This window comes from Protopterus annectens, chromosome 8.part0, assembly GCF_019279795.1.
Source record: "Protopterus annectens isolate FY-2018-M chromosome 8.part0, PAN1.0, whole genome shotgun sequence".
In the NCBI taxonomy this organism is placed as follows: domain Eukaryota; kingdom Metazoa; phylum Chordata; order Ceratodontiformes; family Protopteridae; genus Protopterus; species Protopterus annectens.
The window spans coordinates 219,104,475-219,128,904 of record NC_056741.1 but is presented as its reverse complement, the minus strand read 5'-3'; the positions used below and the strand labels follow the sequence as shown (position 1 = coordinate 219,128,904).

The window sequence follows — 24,430 nt, the reverse complement described above, 5'->3', positions numbered from 1 at the left end:
CCATTGAGGGACGGTGTATAGTTGGCACTGGCCAGGACAGTGTGGTATCTATGGCACATGTATCAGGACACAGCAGCCATAGTCAGATGTCTGGAACCATACCACATAGGCAGATGCCCAGGGGTTCTCATCAGAGCACTGCTGGTCATCATGCCCCTGGCAGACGTGCCACACCTCTTTCTACCACACGCATGTTCCAGGCTGTCATGGAGGCAAAAGACATGAATTGAGCGGTACACCAGACAGGGACTAAGGGCACAGAGCGCTCATAACACCACTGTAAATGACAGTATCCATGACCTAGCAGGTGCCATACGTAACTACACTTAGGTCATTGATAGACATTGGGGTGAGATATTGGATGTCCTCCAAAATGTCATGTCCATGTGTCAGGACAGTGCAGGACAGTTGAGACATCGACGTGGATGTATGCCAGCAACATCAGCAGCTGGAGGTCACCGTGGATGTTCAGCAAGTCACAGCTGCTCCTGTAGTGCCAGTACCATCCCCAGCATTGTTGGGGGGGGGCTGTCCATAGACTGTCCTAGCAGACCATGTGCACGTGGCTCTGGCCAGTCCCAGCAGGGACCTGGATCCAGTGGACATATGTCAACCTCTTCGGATAGTACCCAGTCTGGATTAGTACCTGATACTGTTTGTAGCACCACTGCCAGGCACAGGTTCCATATCTATGGCCAGAGACGGTGATCTGTAAAGCCTGCCAGGTACAGTCTGTAGCTGTCTCACAAATCCCCATATATGGCAGCCACATGGTGGAACTGTGTGCATGCAGACACACACACACAAACCAGAAACCTAAGGCAAACACATACCTGCACACATTACATCAACATTGGCCCATAACAGTACTCATGGCCCTCACACACACACTCACACACACGTCGATTGTATGGCTCAGTGTAGGCCTCTGGCAAACCAACAACACATCCTGTGCATATGATGAAACCTGTGCCACCTCCTGTCATCTGTAGCATTGATGCAGGAACAGGCTAAGATGGCGCTGATGTACAGGGTGACTTTAATAAAGTATAGCAATGGTTGGATGAATAGCATGTTGTCAGCAGTAAACTGTAATGATATCCTTGAAGGTGTAGCTGAGCAGGCATGATGCATTAAAGCTGTAATTAGCAATGTTGTATTGTTTTCACCAGTGTTTATTCCAGTTGTGTTTTGCTTGCCCATGTGCCACTTGGTTGATGTGTGTAGTTGTGTCAGCATGCGTTATACAGTGGACAGTAAGTGTGGGGTGTGTGCAACACAGATTTGCAGGTGTCCATTTGTGAACATGGTGGAGGTGCACTGTCTGCATGTGCATGCATATTGGACACATGGGCAGGGTGACATGCCCTGTATTGACCAGTGATAACACTCCATAGTTTCTATTGGTGGCCAGTATGCATTGTACTACACACATTCTGGAACTTGAATACGCATGTGTGTGTATGACACGGGTTGACACTGTGCTGTAGGTGATGATGTTGTTGCTATCTGTCATTGGTTTGCATTACTAAGGTTAACACTGTCCCAGCTGCATAATCCTTTAGTAATGCACACTGTTCACCTACAGGGTTGCATGGACCGTGCTATCACAAACACAAGAAATTCTCACTTATACAGTAAAAGGGCATTAGTCTCATGGACCCCTGCCATAAACTAAATATATATAATAGAAGGTGTGAAGTTGTACCAAAAAGAGTTACATACCAAGAAGGGATAAACTCTCTGGTTAGTATCACTGGGAAAATACAATCCCTCAATAAACATACAAGGCAGGCTTCAAAATACAAAATGGCAAGGATTCCAAAGACAACACTAAAGCTTTCTTTAGTGTTGTGTATAATCTACAGGGGAAATCTCAGATTGGGTCACAGTTAATGTAAATGGTCACAAAGTACACTTATCTGACTGACATTACCAATTTCTTGTCAGACAGTTTAAATGCAGATTTCACCACCCTGTCATTGCACAAGGGCCACATTTCCAGACCTGAAGAATGCAAAACCTGATGATTCACAGACACTCTAGTTAAAACATCTCTTTGCCAAAGTCCAAACCACAGTGGCAATGGAACTGGACAGTGTCCCTGGCTGTGTCATACACAAGCTGACATATGAAGTCACCACTCACCTAAATGCTCTTTCCAGGTGCAGCCTCTATACAGGTTACATACTTGTGGAATGACGCACGGTAATGGTGTTCAAAGTCCACAAGGATTGAGCTACAACATCTTCTTCTTCTCCTTTCAGATGCTCCCATTAGGGGTCACCACAGTAGATCATCTGTTTCCATTTCTTCCTGCCCTCTGCATCTTGCGCTGTCACACCATCCACCTGCATGTCCTCTCTCACCACGGCCATAAACCTCATCTTAGACATTCCTCTTTTCCTGTTACCTGGTGGCTTTATCCTTAATATCTGTTTCACAATATACTCTGCATCCCTCCTCAGCACATGTACAAACCAACTTAATCCTGCCTATCTGGCTTGGTCTACTAACCTTCAAACCTGGGTGACCCTCTAATATAATTATTCCTAAACCTGTCCGCCCTCATCACACACAGTGCAAATGTTAACATAAATTGATTAAGGGAAGAACTACAACAGATCCTAGAAATTCTCACCCTATAAGCCAGACAAATGTTATCGGGAAGGCTATGGAGCACAGCATTATGGAACTCATTAACAGAGACATTATGGCCCTGCAAACACTGCACCATACCCACTTAGGTTCTCTAAAGGCCAGGTCATGGCTCCTTCACCTAGTAGACTTCAAGACAGATAACAAGGCTATAGGTGAGGGAGGGGAGGTTCACACAGCCAAGCTATAGCTCACCAGCAATTCAAACCCATCCCTCATTCTGGTATTATACATATCCGCAACAGACTGACCATAAACGATTGTTAGATGATGGATTGGCAACTGACACACAGATGTAGGACACACAAACATTTGCAGCCTCCATGTACAATTCTATGCCAGTAACAAGTGGTATTCCCCTGCACTCAGTCCTGGGACCACTCCTGGTTGGCATATAGCTTTCTTAGGTACAAGCAAACACAGTAGGGATATGTCTGCCCACATTTGATGAAAATGCATACTGTGGGCTATACTTTATTCTCCAGATGACACACACATCCACCAAAAGGGTATCATAGAGACAGATACCTGGTGTCAAACTCATGCTGTAAAGCTATAAGCCAAAGAAAGCATAGTTATCCACTTTTAGAAAACAAAGTATCCCCAGAGTACAACATAGGTAGTAGCCTCCCAAATGTGGAACAGGTACTTATGTATACATAGAGTCATGTGTTTAGTCATCTCTCCTTTGTTAATCACATTACCAAAGGGTTTTGGAAATCCCTCTGTGGAGCACATAAGCAATAAAGGGTTTTCATGCAGATCCACAAAGGTTGTTGCACACCTATAATGATTAGTCATCTTTGCCAGACTTTGCTTGCTTTGGAACAGGATTCAAATATACCTCAAGCATAAACCCTCACTCACACTCAATAGAAACTGTGATGAGTGGATGTGAAACAGAAGACATAGCCCAGGGATCACTGCAGTGGCTAAGCTTGTCACTAGCATACAGAAGTGACCTAAAGTCTGGAAAGTGCCAGCACGCTCTGGCAAAGATAACAGATGCATTCATGGAGAAAGCAGAGCACCCACGTATGAAATAATTGAGGTCACATGTATGTATATGGCTTTGCCCCACAGCTACCTTACATGTGTAATGCACATACAGTTGTCATTGTGATATGTCATACACTAGAAAAATCAAAATCCACTTTATATTGATCAACGGTGTCACACACACAGCAAGTGCGAGATTCAAACTCTTACCTACGTACATTATGACAGTACACATTTACACAATGCGCTATACACATTACTATGGTTTCTCCTTTCCACAGGTATATTTGTAGGATGGTGACATCATCAGACTTGACAAAGATGAGTATACCACTTTTAAGGGGTGTGAGTAGTCTCCAAAAAAGTTGTGCCTCCCCAAGGAGACACACACAGGTGGCAACTGCAGGATTCAAACTCCTACCTGATTGCATTATGAAACGACAGCAGTACACATTTACATGATGTGATATGCACATTACAGGGGGTTTTTCTTTCCACAGGTATATTTGTGGGATGGTGACATCATCAGACTTGACAAAGATGAGTATACCACTTTTAAGGGGTGTGAGTAGTCTTCAAAAAGGTTGCTACTCCCCAGGGAGACACATCTACTCACACAGTTGGCAAGTGCAGGATTTGAACCCCTACCAAACTACATTATGATACTACAGCAGTATGCATTTACACGATGCACTATAAAAATTAGTAGGATTTCACCTTTCCACAGGTATATTTGTAGGATGGTGACATCATCAGATTTGACAAAGTTGAGTATACCACTTTTAAGGGGTGTGAGTAGTCTCCAAAAAGGTTGCTACTCCCCAGGGAGACACAGCCACTCAGCAAGTGCAGGATTTGAACCCCTACCCAACTACATTATGATACAACAGCAGTATGCATTTCCACAATGCACTATACACATTACTAGGATGTCTCTTTTCCACAGGTATATTTGTAGGATGGTAACAACATCAGACTTGACAAAGATGAGTATACCACCTTTAAGGGGTGTGAGTAGTCTCTAAAAAGGTTGCACCTCCCCAAGGAGACACATAGACTTGGCAAATGCAGTATTCAAACCCCTACCTAATTGCGTTATGATACTACAGTAGTACGCATTCACACTACACACTATACGAGATTGCTCTTTTCCACAGGTATATTTGTAGGATGGTGACATCATCAGACTTGACAAAGATGAGTATATCACTTTTAAGGGGTGTGAGTAGTCTCCAAAAAGGTTGCTCTCTCCCCAGGGAGAGACAGACAAACACACACACACACACACACGCACACACACACACACACACACACACACACACACACACACACACACACACACACACACACACACACACACACACAGTTGGCAATTGCGGGGTTCTTAATCCAAACTAAGTACATCTTTACACTTCAACAAGCAATATGGAGTTACAGGGTGCAATACAGACATTACTTTCTGACAGTTTGTCCAAAGGTTTTTTTCACATTTGCTAACCTCAGCAGGCTTATCATACTAGGTGTATTGTGAGTGTATTGTATGCATAGGCCATGACCATATCACATATGGGTTGATGCACCACATGCTGGCACACACAGGGTCAAAACAGTGGCTAAGCTCTGTCAACCCAATACTGGACAATACAGTCAGGATGAGTAGGGTCATACAACCACAACACCAACTGTCTCACATAGACCTACAATATAAGCACCAGCAAAACACACACATATATCCACATTACCATACTCGGACAATACAAATATTACCCTGAAAAAGAGAGAGTGTCCTCCTAAGCAGACAAGCAAGCAACATGCACCTCCAAGCACACGCCAGAAAACACATAATACACCAAAGCAGTGTGCCTCACAACAGGCCCTAAGGCAAAACAACATACCCAACACATTAGTAATAGGTGACTTCATAGTCAGGCAAACAGATGTTCCACTCACTTGGCTGGACAAGGGGAAGGTTACTGTCAGTTGTCTGTCAGGTGCTATGATCCACCACATAACACAAGCACTTACATCACTCCAGAACAGGTACATATATGATGTGTTCTTTGTACATGTCAGTGTGAATGATCTGAGACATACCTCCCAGGACAATATGATAAGAGATATATAGTAGCTCTATGATCATGTAGCCCAGGCTGGTATGACCCTGACCTTGAGTAGCATCTTACCTTCACCTACATGATACTGCAATATAACAGATAGATGATAAACTTCAACAGGTGGCTGAGCTTCTGGTGTCATTCAAAGGGTATCCAGTCCCTGTCTGCCTGTGATGACATGATAGACAAGCCTCGTTGCTGCGCTACAGATGGTTTGCACCTGTCACCCCTATGCTTCTGAATACTGGCCAAGGCTCTTGCTTTCCCCATATTACCTTTTTAGGCAAGGCTCAAAGGTTCATAGGTTCATAGATTCATAGGTAGGTACTAGGTTATCAGCCCCGGGGCCTATACAAGCCCAGCCAAAAAGGTACCCTGGCTTTTGCCACCCAAGAAATTTATTTTCATGGGCCACTGTCGATCAGAGACACAGAAGTTATCCCCGGGCTGAATTTCCTATTTCCCATCCAATCATCAAGATTTTTCTTGAAGAGTGCTAATGAGGAGCTTTGTTTGATATAGATAGGTAGTTTATTCCAGAGTATGGGAAGTATCTGGGACAGGAATCTATCCCTCTGGCATGTTCTGTTTATTGTGGTGACAAGGTTTAGGTCCCTAGAGCGTGTAGGTTCATAGGTTCCTAGGTAGGTACTAGGCTATCTGCCCAAGGGCATTTATAAGCCTAGCCAGAATGTGTTGGCTTTCACCTCCCTTTTAAATTAGTTTCCTGGGCCTCTGTCTAGCAGGGTCACTGAAGTCATCCCAGGGGTAAATTTAGGATTTCCCATCCACTCGTCAAGATTCCTCTTGAAGAGAGTCAGCGAGGGGCTCTGCCTAACATAAACTGTGATTCTATTCCAGACCAAGGGAAGTCTCTGGGACAGGAATCTATCCCTCCAGCACGTCCTGTTTATTGCTGTGCTGAGGTTTAATTCACTGGAGCGTGTGGCTGTAAGGGATTTGGTTTTCTTGAGGTGGAGCATGTCCATTAATTCTGGGTTGGACATGGCCTTATACGTCAGGGATAGATCACCTCTTAGCAGGCAGTAAGCAACCGAGTAGAGCTGGAGTTTCTTTAGTCGAGCTGCATACGGCATCTCTTTGAGGCCCATGATTCTCTTGGTGAGGTACTTCTGTGATCTTTCCAGCTGTTGCATGTGCCGATTAAGATACATACCAAATGGGGCATTGTACTCTATTATGGGCCTAATGAGTGATGAGTAGAGGAGCACAATGACCTCTCTTGATCTAGAGGTGAACCCTTTCGTGATTAGGTGGGCTACATAGAAGGAATTTCTAACCACTTTGGCAATGTGATTATCAAAGGAGAGGTTACTATCTACCTAGGTCTCCAGGTCCCTAATTACATTTTCCATACCTAGTGGACTACCATCTATGTGGTAATTTGTGGGCACTTTGTTTTTTCCAAAGGGGATGACTATGCATTTTTTGGCATTCAGCTTGAGGCCATGGTTTTGACACCAGGTATCTGTCTCTGTAAGACCCTTCTGGAGGATGTCTGTGTCAGCTGGAGAGTTGATTATGGCCCCCAGTTTGCAGTCATCTGCAAACTTGGTCAGCCATAGTCCTCCCATGCTTGCCTTTACCTCAGAGAATTATATACCGAACAGGAGGGGTCCCAGGACTGAGCCCTGTGGGACGCCACTTGTGACTGGTTTAGAGTCGGACATGGCACCTGCAACTCTGACCATGTGTGTTCTATCCATGAGCCAGTTGACTACCCATCTCATGACATAGGGGTTAATGTTCAAGCTGGTAAGCTTGTCTATGATGCCAGAGGGGGGAATGGTGTCAAAGGCCTTAGCGAGGTCCAGGTAGGCTGTGTGGACTACCTTTCCTTCATCTATGGCCTTGGTAACTGATTCAAAGAAGTCAACTAGGTTTAGGAGGCAGGATCTGCCTTTAACAAAACCGAATTGGGTAGGGTCCAGTGTCTGAAGGTTCCCAATGTCTCTGTTTATGAATTCCATGATAATTCGCTCCATAGCTTTGCAGACCAGGCTGGTCAGGCTTATAGGGTGATAGTTCCCAGGTTCTGATGTGGCACCACCTTTGCGGAGTGGGATGACTGTTGCTGTATGCCATTCTTTGGGTACATAGCCTGTGGTAAGGCTGAGTCTGAACAGTGAATTTAGGTGAGGGTTTAGTTCCTTTTGGAGCTCGTGTTAGACGCAGCCTGGGACACCATCCAGTCCCATTGATGCTGTGTTTTTAGCTTTGGAGACGGCTGTTTTTACCTGCATGTCCGTGATGTCTGGGGCTCTGCATTCTTCTGGGATGGACACAGGCCTTTTTGGGGGTGGGGGAGTGAAGTTTGCACTGAACTTGTCCGCCAGGATGTTGGCAATGTCAGTTGGTTCAGTGTATTTTTTGCCATTTTGCAGTAGCTCAGAGCATATCTGAGAGTTGCCACCTAAATTTTTGATATAGCTAAATAAGGCTTTATGGTATCTTTAGATTCCTTGACAATTTTTCTTTTGAAACTGGCCTTGGATAATTTTATGAGTGATCGTAGTTTCTTGCTAATGATGATCAGTGATGCCTTTCCTTTTTGAAATTTTGCTCTGTCATGTAGTAGTTTCCTCCTTCTGTAGTATAGCTTATTTATGGCCAAGGACCACCAGACTGGTTTCCTCGTTTTGGAGGAGTGAGTCTTGGTTTTACTTGGGATGGCTCAATCCATGCATCCCTGTAGATGCTTATAGAATGCACTTGTAAAGGATTCTGCAGATTGGATAGCATTATCCTGTAGCAAGGGGTCTTTGAAACTTTCCATTTCGGTATTGAGAAGTGTGAAGTTTGCTTTTGAAAAGTTTTTCACAGTGATTTCCTTGACTGGGGGTGGGGTCGGGATGTGGATGTTCAGTGTGGTTACTTTATGATCTGATCTTACCAGCGAGGGGATTACCTCTGGTGTTGAACACTGATCCCCATGTTGGTGATGAACAGGTCCAGTATGTTGTCACCTCTAGTGGGCATGGTGACCAGCTGTTCCAGGGTGTTTGAGTTTATAAACTCTAGGAAGCGTTGGGCAAAGGAGTTTGTACTTGAGTAATTCTCCCAGTCAATGTTTGGGTAGTTGAAATCTCCTAATATCATGGTGTTTGGTAGGACCTTTATATTTTCCAGTGTTCTCAGGAATGCTGAGTGAGGGTCCTGAGACAAGGTAGGTGATTTGTACCAGGCTACAATCTGATAAGCAGCTTTGCCCACTGTTAGTTGCACTTGGATGGTCTCCGAGGCCTTGTACTGTGTCACTAATCTGGAGGTGTGGGTATCCTTTATGAAAATGGATACACCCCCTCCTTTTGTATTTCGGTCCAGGTTTTGGGGCCGAAGCTTGGAGGGATTGGGATTTCTTTAAGTGGAGCATGTCCAACAGCTCTGTGTTAGACATAGCTTTGTTAGGCAGAGATCACCTCTGAGTAGGCGATATGCAACAGAGTAAAGCTGGAGTGTTTTGAGACGGTCTGTGTAAGGCATGTATTTGAGGCTGGTAATCCTCTTTGTGAGGTATTTCTGTGGGCTTTCCAGTTGTTGTAGATGTCCTGTGAGGTACATACCAAAAGGGGTGTTGTACTCTATAATGGATCTAATGAGTGATGAGTAGAAGGGAACAATGACCTCTTTTTTTCTGCATGAGAAACCTTTTGTGATGAGGTGTGCCACGTAGAAGGATTTCCTGACTACTGTAGCGATGTGATTATCAAAGGAGTGACTACTGTCTGCCTGTGTCCCAAGGTCTCATATCACACTTTCAGTGTTAAATATACCACCGCCTATGTTGTAGTTCATGGGTACAGAGTTTTTACCAAAAGGGATGACAATGCACTTTTTGGCATTGAGCTTGAGGCCATGGCCTTGACACCAGGCATCTGTCTCAGTGAGGCCCTTTTGTAGGATGTCCACATCGTTAGTAGTTTCAATTATGGCTCCTAGTTTGCAGTCATCTGGGAACTTCATTAGCCAAAAACCTTCTGTGTTAGCCTGTATTTCAGGGACGTAGATACCAAACCGGACAGGACACAGGACTGAACCCTGTGATAGTCCACTTGCCACTGTTCTGAAGTCGGATTTGGAGTCTGCTACTTTCACAGTGTGGGTTCTGTCACTGAGCCAGTTGGCAACCCATCCTGTGACATAGGGATTTACACCTAGTTTAGTGAGTTTATCTATAATTCCAGAGTGGGGGATGGTGTTGAAAGCCTTGGCAAGATCTAGATAGGCTGTGTGAACCATCTCACCCTTGTTTATGGCTTTGGTGACTGCTTCAAAGAAGTCTATCAGGTTTAGGAGACATGATCTGCCTTTTACAAATGTCAACTGGTTGTGGTCCAGAGTTCGGAGATTACCAGTGTCTTTGTTTATAAGTTCCATGATGATACGTTCCATGGCCTTGCAGACCAGGCTCATCAGGCTAATGGGGTGCTAGTTCCCAGAGTCCATGGTGGCTCCCCCCTTGTGTAGTGGAATAACTGTCGCTGTGCACCATTCAGCAGGTACAAAGCCTGAGGTGAGGCTATGATTGAACATGGTACTTAGGTGTGGTGCCAGTTCATTCTGTAGTTCATGTAGAATGCAGCCTGGGATGTTGTCTGGTCCAATGGATGCTGTGTTCCTGGATTTGGAGAGTGTGGTTTTTACCTGTGCATCTGTGATGACAGCAACTTTACATTCTTCCAGTATAGAGATGGGCTCTTTCATGGGTGAGAAGGGGGTAAAGTTAGCACTGATCCTATCTGCCAAGATGTTGGCAATATCAGTTGGGTCTGTATATTTAGTGCCATTGTGCTGTAACTCAGAGCAGATCTGAGTGCTGTCATTGAGATTATTGACATAGCTATGGAATGATTTGTGGTTGCCTTTAGAATCAGTGGCGATTTTGTTTTCATAATTAGCTTTGGAGGATTTTATCAGGGATCGCAGCTTCTTACTGAGGCTGACCAGAGAGCTCCTCCACTCATGGGATTTTACCCTCTTTTGCAACAGTTTCTTCCTTCTGTTGTACAGTTTGTTTATGGCAGGGGACCACCAGATTGTCTTCCTTTTCTTGGAGGATAGCGTCTTGGTTCTGTTTGGGATAGAACAATCCATGCACTCATGTAAGTGCTTATAAAGTACAATTGTGTAGGATTCAGTAGTCGTAACTGTATTGTCCATCTGCATGGGTGCCCTGAAGTTCACCACTTCTCTCTTAAAAAGCATGAAGTTGGCTTTGAAGAAATTTTTTAACATGCTTTCCTTAACGGGGTGTGGGGGCAGAATGTGGATATGTAAGGTAATTAGCTTATGGTCAGATTGGACCAATGAGGCGCTGACTTCAGGTGTGGAACACCGGTCACTCAGGACAAATCAAACCCCGTAACCAACACAAATAACCACAAAGTGAGCTAAATGCTACTCATTGCCAGAAGTCTCAGCCTCCAAATGCACACACTCGAGGCACTTCTCAGTATGGAGAATATTGATATCTGTGCAGTAACAGAAACCTAGTTCAAGGCTCCAGAGAGCACACCAGCACTACCAGGATACTACTCATTCCATACATTCCAGCATCAGAACCTGAATCATAGCACATAGGGTGGGGATGTATCCATATTCATCGAGGATACATACATCTCTCTCTACATCCTTTCTACAGGATATGTACCCATAGAATGTTGCACAGCAACGTTCTTCCAACTCCACAGGGGTGGGGCTACAAAAGACTCTTGGCATTCATGCTCTATGAACCTGACAAGTCTAATCTGCAAGGCAATGGAGCCAATCATAATGGAAGTCAACAATAAAGACATTGGGAACCTTCACACAGTTGAGCACACCCAGTTTGGCTTTGTCAAATGCAGATCATGCCTCCTGAACTGGGTGGATTTCTTTGAGACAGTTACCCAGGCTACAGATGATTGAAATGAGCTCCACACAGCCTACCTATACCTCGCTAAGGCCTCTGACACCATTCCCCAGTTAGGTATCATAGATAAACCCACGAACCTGGGCATGAATTCATGCTTCACAAGATGGATTGCAAACTAGGTCACAGATAGATCCTGCAAATTAAGAGTTGCTAGCTACATGTCAGACTCTACACTGGTAATAACTGGTGTTCCCCAGGGTTCAGTCCTGGGGTCCCTCCTGTTTGGTGTAGACTTCTCAAAGTACATGCCAAAACAGGAGGGTTGTGGTTGACTATGTTTGCTGGGAACTGTAAAGTGTTTGCCATAATATATTCCCCGGATGACACAGATATTCTCCAGAAGGGAATCTATGAGGCAGATGTGTGGTGTCAGAATCATAGTCTCAAGCTCAATGTGGAAGAATGCATAGTGATCCACTTTGGTGAAAACAAAGTACCCACAAACTACCACATAGGTGTTACCCCCTAAAAACTGACAAGGTAATAAGGGATCTGGGGACACAAGTCGATAGTCATCTTTTGTTTGACAACCATGTTGCCAGAGTGATTAGGAAATCCTATGTGGCCCATCTAATCAACAAAATGTTTGCATCAGGATCAAAAGTGGCCCTCTACTCTTAAGTCATCAGACTCATCATTGAGTACAATGCACCATTTTGGATGTACTCGACTAAGCATATCCAGCAGCTGTAGAGACCACAGAGGTACCTCACCAAGAGGATTACTGGCCTCAAACAGTTGCGCTATGCAGCACAACTGGTAAAACTAAATCTGTTCTCCGTTGAGTACCGCCTACTCAGAGGCACACTCTGCCTAACATACAGAGCCATGTCCAACACATAACTGCTGAACATGCTCCATCTACTGATAACAAAATTGAGTCACACTACACACTCCAGGGATATGAACCTCATCACAACAATGAATACAACATGCTGGTGGGATAGAGTACCATCCCAGACACTTGCCTTACTGTGGAACAGAGTCCCGATGTACATCAGACAGAGCCCCTCGCTGACACTCTTCAATAGGAACCTTGATGAGTGGATGGGAAACAGACAATTCATGCCAGGCATCACATCAGCAGCCCCACTAGAAAGTGGCTTAGGGTACTAACTATTAGAACTAGGGCTTAGAAGACTACACAATGGGGTGGTGAAAACTGCACAACTTGCCTAGGCTAATATATGCCTTCGTGAAGATAGTCTACTACATACCTATGAACCTATGTGACAGGTACATGTCTACAGATAGTAGATGTGTACTTCATTGTGCAGTCATGTTGTACAGCAGGCGCATGGACCACATACACTGTAATGCTTACAGATACTGGTGGCTGTTATGTACAGTAGGTGAGATGTGCACCTCATGTTTTTTGTGCCATTGGGATGTGTGCAGGGTGGGACAGTCCTGGATGGCTCCCTGTCATGGTCTCCCTCTTGCACACATCTCTGCCCATCCATCTTTGGCTTATTATACTGTGTTCCCCCTACATACATATAGGTACATAGGTAGGTGATAGGCAATCTGCTTGAAGGCATATATTAGTATGGCCGGAGTGTGCAGCTATCACCACCCATGGAGTTAGTTTCCTAGGCCTCTGTGTAGTAGAGCTGATGAAGTGATCCATGGTGTGACAGTTCAGTTTCACATACACTCATCAAGGCTCTTCTGGAAGAGTGTCAGTGAGGGACTCAGCTTAATGGAGGTTGGGAGCCTGTTCCAAAGCAAGGGAAGTCTGTGAGTTAGTAATGTATCCCTCCAACATGTTCTATTTATTGTTGCGATGATGATATCCCTAGAGCTTGTAGCACAGTGAGCTTGGGTTTACTTCAGATAGCGCATGTACATCAGTTCTGCATTGGACATGGACCTGTCTGTTGGGCAGAGATCGCCTGAGTAGACAGTATGCAACAGAGTACAGACTGAGTTAAATTCAGTCTTGTTGCACGGGGGCAACTGTTTGAGGCCAGTAATCCTCTTGTTGAGGTACTTCAGTAGTCTTTCCAGCTGCTGAGGGTGCATAGTCAGATTCATCGCAAGTGTGCCGTGATACTGTCTGATGGGTCTTACGACTGATGAGTAGAGGGAACCTCCTTTGACCTACATGCAAGTACCTTGGCAATTTGTGGGAACACATAGCATGATTTTCTAACCACTTTGTGAATTTGTTTCTGGAAGTAGAGATGACTATCCACGTGTCCATAGATCCCTTATTATTACCTCCATATTTAGGGTGTTGACACCTATGTGGTATTTGTATGACTGTAGCTCGAGGCCATAATTTTGACACCACATCTGTCTGACTTAGACCCTTTTTAAGGATGTCTCTGTTGTCCTAAACATCAATTATGACAACCTTTTCGCAGTCATCCACAAACTTTGCTAACCATGACCCTCATGTGTTTGACTGTATTTTTGAAAAGTATACACCAGACAGGAGGGGTTCCCAGGACTGACTTATGGGGGCAGCAGTTGTTACCAGCTTACAGTCCAACAGGGAGACCACAATTCTTACCTTGTGGGATCTATCTGTGCCCCAGTTGGCAATCCATCAGATGACATAAGTGTTTATGCACAGGTTGTTGATTTTGTGGATACGACATGTGTGTGGGATGTTGGAAAAGGGCTTTTCAAGGTCTGTGTAGGCCGTGTATAGCTCATTTCATTGATGTATGTCCTGGATAACTGCCTTGAAAACTGTCTAGCGGGTTTAGGAACCATGATCTGCCCCTGACCAAACCAAAATGGGTAGGGTTGGGTGTTTGTAGGCTCCCAATAGCTCTGTTTATGAGTTACATAATGATGGACTCTATGGCCTTGCAGATCAGGCTTATTAAGCTTATAAGACAATAGTTCCCATGGTCTGTTGTGCACCAACACTTGTTGAGTGTGCCAAACGTTGCTGTAACCCATTCAACAGTTTCATATCCTGTACAGAGGGTGAGTCTCAACAGACTGTTCAGGTGCAGGGTCTGTTTATTTTGGAGTTCACATATGGCACAGCCAGGGAAACCATGTCATCCCATAGACACTGTACTTTTAGGTTTGGATAGAGCTGTTTAACCAATGTATATGTGATTTCTGGGTTTTCACAATCTCCAGGTATGGTAATGGGCCCTTTTGTCAGTGGGGGGGGGGGGGGTAAATATGTATGAACCTGTCTGGCAAGATGTTGGCAATGTCAGTCATGTACATGTATTCATTTACTCTTTGCACTGACTCAGAACATATATGAGTTTACATTGATATTTATTACATAGCGAAAGAAAGCTTCATGGTTCTCTATGGACTGTTTGGCAATATTTATGCCAGAACATGGCTTGGATAATGTTAGGAGTGCTCATTGTTTCTAGATGATACTGATCGGAGATTTATTGATCTTCTTTGGATTTTCACTTTCTTTGAACAACTTAAGTACTTGTAGTACATAGTTTGATTATGACAGGGGGCCAATATATTATATGGGTTTGTTTTCATATCACTGTGTGCGCAAGGCAGGATTGGTGAATAGTGACAAGTGTCTGGAGTAAGAACTGCAACTGCCTGATATGTGTGGCCCACTGCTGTACTCAGACATGGCCTGTGTGAGCATGCCCAGTATGACCTTGAAGTATGTTGTTGACTGACATTTGCTTCGTTTGTTTAAGTGTGTGAGCATGCCCAGTATGACCTTTCAGTATGTTGCTGACTGAAATTTGCTAAATTTGTTTAAGTGTGTGAGCATGCCCACTATGGGCATATATACTACATGTGTGTGAAAAATCAAGTTGGTTTTTACTTCAGGGCTCACCTTTGTGTTGTACATCGACAGGAAGTACCTGCAGGACTTCCATGAGTCAATTTGCTTAGACTTATCAACATTTCTACATACAAGGGGGACAGCTATTATTTGTACATTTCTACCCGGGGGGCACACCTGATTGTTACTGTGGGTGTTCATAGGATGAGGGGCACACCTGACACTTATACAAATTTGCTAGGCCTGCACTGCTATGTCAGGTACTCCATTTCAGTCTGTACTGTTGCCTATCGTACTGGCTTGAGGCATACCACTGTACTACAGACCTTAGCTTCCAATTACACACATATTAGTTTGTGACTTTATAGCCTACCCAACCCACATCACACTGCCTGGCCTGCTGTTACCTGTCTGCATAGGCCTGGGGAGAGGTTACTCATATGCCTCTTCAGAGGGCATGATACAGCATTTGTTTGTATTTGCATTTGTCTACAATTGTTCTGCTTGCTGTGACTGTTAGGTATGTGACCCCCCCCCCCCCAACTGGTATGTGTGAGTGACTTAAGTTGTGTCTGTGCCAGTGAAATGCTGTCATGGCTTAGTGGTTCAGTATTGTGACTGCCAGTGTACAGTATCCTGAGTTCGAGCCCTGTCACTGCTTTTTATTTTCCTGCTGGGCAGACCTGACTGGTTAAGGAACAGTAAAGCAGGTGTGAGCGTGTTTACCTGACTTTGCTCGACTTCGCCTGACTTTGCCCGACTTTGCCCAACATTGCTCAACATTGCTCAATGTTGCCCGACGTTGCCAGATGTTGCGCTGGTTAGTGCAGTGCACAGCTACACGCAATTGTATTTAAATATGCTCAATACTGGTAAAATGTGCTTAGCAGTGCTTTATATTGCTTAAAATAGGGCACTAATGCCTCAGGTGGTGCTGCAGGGCTGCCTATGTTGGATGCACATAGTACACTCCCTATACATGTTTGAAAACAGGTAGTGTCAAGTTAGGCATGCCTTTTACTGTATGTGCGAGTCAGAGAGAGGTGTCATTTCCAGGGTTCCTACTGAGTCAGTGTATGTGCTATGTATTGCCTCTTTGCCAAGGCCAGGGCATACTGGACATGCCTCCTTCTGCCTACTGGGGCAGGCTCAGGTTGTTTCTCCTCCGAGTCATGCTGTGCCTGTGCAGGCCTTGGCAATGGTGGAGGGCTGTTTGGCCCTGCCCCATGCTGTTCCTGCTGCAGCTCTTTCCGCAGAATCATATTGTGTAGCATGGCACATACCATAACAATTTGGGTACATGTAGTTGGTGAGTACTGCAAGGCTCCACCAGATGTGTCTAGGCACTGGAACCGTGACTTGAGCATCCCAAACACACACTCAATTATGTTTCTTGTTTGTGCGTGTGCATCATTATGGAGTTTTTGTTCAGGTGTGTGTGCATTTCTGATGGGTGTCATCAGCCACGGCTCTGGTGCGTATCCAGCATCCCCCACTAGGTGACCATCAGGGATGTCCCCATTGGCAAATCTCTGGTACAGCTGTGTCAGATGCCAGCTGTGGGAATCATGATAGCTTCCAGGATAGCCAGCACACACATTCATTATTATGCCCTGGGCATCGCACATGACCTGGCAGTTGATGGAGTGGAAGCCCTTGCAGTTGATGTAGACCCTACCCCACTCACCAGGTGGTGCTTTGATGCATATGTGTGTGCAGTCTATTTCACCCACTACCTCAGGATATTTGCTATTAGGTGGAAAAGACACATATTGCTGGCCAATGCCTCACGGCAATTGGGGAAATATACGTGGTCACCGACATGTGCTGACATGACATTCAGGAACTGGTGGAGTACCCTGGATGCTGATGCCTGTGAAATCCCCATCATATCACCAGTTGGTCTCTGGAAGGTACCTGTAGCTAGTAGTCTTATGCCAACACATACCTTGGTATCCACTGGGATGGGTTCGCCTCTGTTGGTTCTGTGTGTGAGGCGTGGTTGGCACAGCTCAACAATTTGCTGCAGGAGGTCTCTGTCCACCCTATAGCACTCCACTATCTCCAGCACATGTAGCCCCTGGTAGGTTACCCTGGGTCTGTACACTCTTCTCCAATGCCTCACTGTGGGTTGCTCAGCAGCATTCACAATATCACCACCCTCAGTACCTTGCACATGTTGGTTTATGATAGCAAGAGCAGCCCCTAACATTTTGTCTGACTTAAGCTTTTTAAGTTTTCCCTCTTTGTATACTGCAGTGTTGCAGAGTTCTTGGGAAAAAACAGGGAGGAATGCTGTTTGCAGAGTTTAAAGTGCTGGGCTGGGATAGTCTGCTGCCTGTGTAATTGGCTGATTCTGATATATTTCACCTGGCAGCTCTGCTAGTTCTCCTTGGTTAACTTCCTACTACTTCTTTTCCTTCCTTTTGCCGTTCTGTTTCTGCCTGGGACAGCACCACGCAAACAAGTGCAAACTCACGCACATGTGCACACATGAGCACACATGAGGGCACATGCTGTGTGCATGTTTGCAAGAAATTTCCGATCTTTTAACAGTGTGCACCTTTGGTTTCAGGTTTTCAAATAGAACAACTGTAGGCACGCCTCTTGCAATCCTGAGCAACTCAGGGCAAACACAAGCCACTGTGCTCCAATTATCTTACAGCCTTTCTGACACACCTCCTCATGATGTTACCTATATTCTACTCTACTACTCACCTACTCCTACACTTACACTCTTGGGACATGGCTCACATGCTGGGGAAAATTGGGATTCACTATCCTTATCCTCATTTACATAGGATTACCTACTAATGTATGGTTACATCTCTCACACTGAGCTCCCCAACCCCCTTAGCAACCACTACTCAGTGGCCATGTTGTCTTCAGCCTGCCTTTCCCCTGCATGGCAGGATAAGCTTTTTAGTGAAAATGCCTATTTTTGGCTATTTTTAATTATTTTCTTGTTTTTTAAAGTGCCACACATTTGCGCGGTGCTGCGCTATGCTTAAACATCGGAGATTGGGGAAAAGAAAGTTAGATTTTTATATTTTTAAACATTTATAAATACCAGTGGCTTTATATTTGGCCATTGGCATGCTTTCTCTACTGTATGCATCCTTTATTTGGAGCTGTCATAGCTTCGTTTAGCTATTTGGAGAACGGTACTCCGTTACCAATGGAATACATTTCTGCAGATAACACTAATCTTCCACGGACAGGTTAGTGTTTCCTGGATTGCAAATTTACCTAATTTGCATAGCTTTCAGCAGCAAATGAGGTAATTTGCATACCATGACGCTGTCCGTGCAAGCGTAGCTTTAGCAGTTCTCATTCACGCCCCCTGCCAGCTGTAACTGGATCGCATGGCTGACATCTTACGCTACCCTACAACTCTGTGCGAGCTTTTGTCAATCCGGACCTTTATTTTATTTTTTTTGCATGTTCTGACTTGCAAAATTAATAAAGTATGCTTGTTAATGGATGTGACCAGGGGAATTCTTCCAAATCCATGTTTATTTTGTAACCGTCTGTATATATGTATTTAAGCAGCAAACATAGATAACTATCTTTGTTTAACTTCTTCCAATTCATTTTTTTGCACTAATAATGTCTTTATTAAATGTTTTCATTATTGTTTTAATAAATAAAAGCAATTTCACATACATGAGCCTACTTCAATAATTTCATAGAAGCGTCTTCCACTCTGAAAGTTAATTTTTACCACAAGATAAAACACCTTTTTAGATACCACTGGATGTGTTATTATGAAAGATGCATGAGTTCTGCAGAATAACACATTAGAATTTTATCAGCCTGTTGTAGAAAGTTATATGGAACATAATTTTAACTGAGTGTTTAACTTTAATCTCAAAGTGCTTTTAATAAGTAATACCATGTAATAATGGTTGTCTTCTCCCTACACAGATAAAAAAGTGTCACAGCTCCTTATGAAAGAAACACAGACAAATGAAGAGCTGATTAGTAACTACAGCAAAATGCCAAAAGTGGAGCCTAAATTTAAAAGTGGATACTTTGTAACTTCAGACATTGGTAAGCATATGTTGCATTGCAACAGTAGACATTTTCCCCGATTTGTTGTACTATTTTTTTAAATTTTACTGGCATTTTTTCTACCTTATTTTACTTTCCTATTTTCTTTGTCTAGGTCAGTTTCTTTTCTGTCTCCTTTGCTCTTCTAGTGTTATGGAAACCTTGTTAATTAGGCTAGCAATATTCTCTTCTTTCTGTAATTAGAAATTAAGACATTTCTAGAGCTATTTTCTCTTGAATGGTGCAGTTGTTGTCATTGTATATAGATTAATCAAATCGTGTAGAATAATTTTCCCATTATATTAGATACTCATCCCTTTGCCACACATGATTGGGAAACTGAAAGCTAAAGAGACTTCCACAAATATAAAGGGAGCAGCCCACAATTCATCTCATTAGGAATTTTACCGTATGATCAACCCTTACAAGATCTGCGGTGGTGGTGCTCCGGTAGCGTTGTCACCTCACAGTAAGATGCTGTCCGGTTCAATTCTCAGCTAGAGCATCTTCTGCGTAAAGGCATGCGTGAATGGGTGTACCTTCGTTGAAAGCTGCACGTCAGGGCTGGCAACTCGGCACGTAAAAATCAACTGCCAATCATTAGCGGACCGGAGTTCCGCTGTGGCAACCCCTAACTGAGAAAAGCCAAAAGACACAACAACATCAACCCTTACAAGGAATATTGCACACTGTGGTCACACACATGCTACTCAAGGATAAATTCCTATCCCCACATACTTACAGTGCAACCTCTGATAGTCTCCCTATATACCTAAGTGGTTTAATTCGGACTACACATTGTGTACACTAATACAAAGCTATACAGGTTTTAGGTAACGCATGCACTGAGCAGAAAATGGTCTTTAAAACAGCACTCAATATTTCATAATATTATTCTAGATGCATTCCTTATGATATAGTTAAGCAATAACCCACAAGTGGGTAAGGGTATATCAAGATCTAGCCACGGTTAGCATGGTTTGACCATGAGGGTATAGCCCGAGTGATTAAACAAAGCCAGCCATGGGTTAATCCTGATATAGCCACATCTAAGAGTGTGTTATTGCTATTATACAATGGCATTATTAAGAAAAAACTGGCTGACCTTTCTTAAATAATATATTTGTATTATGGCGCCATCGTCTTCCTTTGCATTGTTTCCTTTTCTTCCACATTTTCTGAAGTACTGCACATTTGTCTGAGAGTTACATTCCCACACTTGCACAGTACATCAGTGCTGTTGAAGTGAAGCACCAAAGAGAAGAAAATCTCCGTTGCTGTTTTTTGTTGTTGTTGTTGTTGAAGAGAAACAATGGAGAGAGAGAATCTCTGTTCCTGTTTTTTTTAGTGTGGATTTTCTGAAGCCTATGAAGGTTACATCTACATTCCATGGTGGTGCAGCGGTAGTGTTGTTGCCTCACAGCAAGAGGTTCTCCTGTTCGATTGTCGGCTTGGGTTGCGAGTGCCTTCTTTGTGGAGTCTGCATGTCCTCCATGCGGTCGAGTGGGCATTCGAAAGACATGCATTGAATGGGCGTGCCTTCGTTGAAGGTTGGGCATCAGGCTGGCAACTCGACACCATAAAAACTAACTGCCAATCATTAGTGGACTGGAGTTCCCCTGTGGCGACCCCTAACTGGGAAAAGACAAACAACAACATGAAGGCTAAATCTGAAATGTATGTCATTATTCAATGACTTCAACTCCAATGGCTTGCTAGAAGCTATTTTTTTATGTGGAAAAGAAAAATACTATGAGGCAAAAATCAGGACATTCTGAGAAGATCGGGATAGTTGAGAGGTATAAAGAGTTTTAAGAAGGGACAGAGAAAATTGAGTATGTTTCTGTTTATTTTTGCAGAATGTGCCTGATTTTCCTTGTATTTTGCTCTGCCTTCTGTAGCATATTCCAGTAGAAAAGTCTGGGCTCTGAATGGTACTTTTTTCTGTTGGTATATGTTCAATTTACAATGGGCACACTGGCTGGGCTATCCAAACAGTGTGCTCATTTTTGAATAACAATGACCTGTCATTGTATAATTTGTTATAGAGTAATAGTAGCTGTTTGGTTTTGCATCGCACTTTAGCTCAGTGTGTTATTTACTAGACGAGATAAAGATGCTTGCACTATGATAAATTGTTTCCTTAGGTACTTTATAGAATATTTTATATTCCATAGTGTTACTTATTTTGTTTATGACATTAATCTTTTCAGCAGAATGTTTTACATTCTGAAGTCTTATTTATTTTTTTTTTTTTGCTTCTAACATTCGACTTTACAGTAAGGTAGGGCTGTTACCTTTTCAAATAATCAAAGTGGGACATTTCTTATTGAAGCATATGCATCTGCAGGCGAAACCATACCTTTAACCAATAAAATATTTTTTCAGTTTCTTGCCAAAACAAAAATTCTCTGTCGTAAAATAGCAGTTGATTCTTTTATTTAATATCATGTAATATAGCAAAGCAATTGTATATTTTTTCTGCAGTATTTCACAGAAAGTTAAGCAGTATTTTTTCATAAAATATCAGGAGACTTACAATGGTTTCAAGTTTTTCCAGGACTCATCTGTCAGGACTGTCTTTAGAAGAGAAGGGCAGGTGGATAATCCTACAGTAAGCAGACAAGGGTAGTAGTGAAAATCTAAAGACTTGTGTAGAATACTCCCATGATCTGCCACGTAAAGAGTGTTAAACTTCAGAATCTGCCTGACTGTAGCAAATAGTTAAAGTTGTGTAAAATAAATAGAAATAAAATTATTAAAGGTCATAGCAAAGTTTTTAAAAAATTTGTTCCCACAAGAAGGTTACAATGCAAGTGTTGCAGTCTTAGAACCCCTGATAGCTATATATTCTAACACCAAGGTAACCAAACCCTAGATAAACAAGTAGCTGATTATTCAAGAAAACCAAATATTCAGTTTTTACTGAAGTAGTTCAACTTTACAGTTAGCGTGGGTACTTACCAAGGAGGGCAGAATCTCCACAATGGGAAGAAAACTCCCTGAAAAAATACATTTCTTTTTCAGTTTCAGTATTACACATTTCTGTGTTACTGTAGTAATTTTTACTTTCTTAGTAACATTTAGAAATGTGACCTAACATTCACAGAGTAATACAACTGATATTTTTATTCTTTTAAAGATAATATTAAAAGATATCTGTTGTACAACAGAATGCAAATATAATGCAATAAAATACAATACAGTAAAATAATGAAATAAATCTCTTGTTTTGGAGATTAAGGTTCTAATGTTCTAAGGTACTTTGACACTGTTTCATAAGGAATCTTGTAAAAAAAATCAACTCTACTTTGCCTCATAACTTCATATAGAATCATCTATAAAGTATCAACTGCTTCAACATACAGTGAATTTTTTCTAAGCCATTGTAGTCTCCTTAACTGCAGACCATCAGTCTCCTGCATTAGTCTTGGTTCTGTTTTTTTCCCTGTCACTGACCATCATGGGTGAGAGATGTCCAGACAGAGGCAACATCCATGCAGTGATTGAGGTTGTTTGGATTTGGCTATCTGCAGTCCAACAACAGCCTTCACTTGCAGTCATTTGCCACTAAATGGCTACTGAATGACAGCAGAAAGGTTGTTTATTGCACCTTATAGTTTGCCCTTCCCCCACACTGCCATTCCCCAACCCAAGGGGCCAGTAAGGAAGCTATCATAATTGCAGATGGCAAGACTTTTTCCATATGTATCTGTAACTCTGCCCTGTCGCTGCTGACATGGAATACCTTCACCACCACAGTGGCCTATGATGTTCTCTGTTATCGTGTGAGTGCTACCACAGGGACACTGTAACTAAGGACTGCCATCAATGGCTTTGTAAATCCAATCCATGTCCCTACTCTGTGCTGCATTACTCATGCCAACAGTCCTTCATTTGCTGCTTACAAATGCTGTCAATAAACAGAACTACTAACCTTCTTCCCAGGATGGGCAAGCTGGCAATGCCTGCTCAACTCCCATCATCTGGCTCCTGAGATGTTTCTCTGACTCTGGTCATGCAGGTAATTGATAGAGCATCATTCTTCTGTGCCATGGAATGTGGTCACCACAACCAGCTTTTTCAACAGTTATTAAAAAATGAAAGGGATTGACTGCAGTGAAATTCCATGATCATGTCTGCACTGTTGCTCATATATTTAACCAACCAAACCGAGATGTAATTATCTGGAAGACAAGAGGGACCATGCACAACAAATGGAGTTTTTAATGTACTAGATTTATTAAAATCTCTTTGCGGCTTCAGCTATGACATTTGATGTGTGTGGTCCCTCTTGTCTTCCAGAGCATTACATCTCAGTTTGGTTGGTTATTTGTCTGGTTTTGTAATGCTCTTGACTTTTGTTTGTGATTACTGGCTAATATGTTAAAAAAAAATGACAAAAACCAGAGGTTCACATTCAGGGTTTACTACTTTCAGTATCATGCACAATGCATGCAGTGTGTGATTGTTTTTACTGTTTTGCTCTATTTTTTGTAAGTGTATCTCTATTCCCCATATACAATTGGCAAGGCCCCAGAGATGGACAAGCTGTGGACTGACTGCACAAAGCATCCTCTACATTACCACTGATCATCATTTACCAGTCCCACCCCATTTCACCTTGGGCCTAGGGCTGCTGCCCCCTTAACCCCAGCCTAGTTATACTTTTGATATTGTTCATGCTTTATGCAATGCATTAACTTCTTATTTTATTGTATTTTTTTAAACTAAAAATAATTTTGAGATTATGATGTAGTTTTATGGGTTCTGCTACAAGAGCTTGAGTCCCTTTCACTCAAATACCACTGTACTCAAACACCTTCTAGCTTATTCAGCATGTTGCTCACACTCAAAATTAATTTGAATTCATGCAATTAACTACCACACTTTACTTGAAAACATTATTAAATTTGAGCAAGGTAACTG

General features: G+C 43.0%; 1 protein-coding gene across 1 annotated transcript in view; it reads left to right on the top strand.

Annotated features, from left to right (window-relative positions):
• LOC122808708 (hepatic lectin-like) overlaps positions 1 to 24,430 on the top strand; it is a 634,431-nt gene that overhangs the window by 445,847 nt on the left and 164,154 nt on the right. The window contains exon 3 of the mRNA XM_044079696.1: positions 19,376 to 19,501. Within this exon, the coding sequence (XP_043935631.1) occupies positions 19,376 to 19,501 (126 nt within the window). The remainder of the gene's footprint in view (positions 1 to 19,375; positions 19,502 to 24,430) is intronic.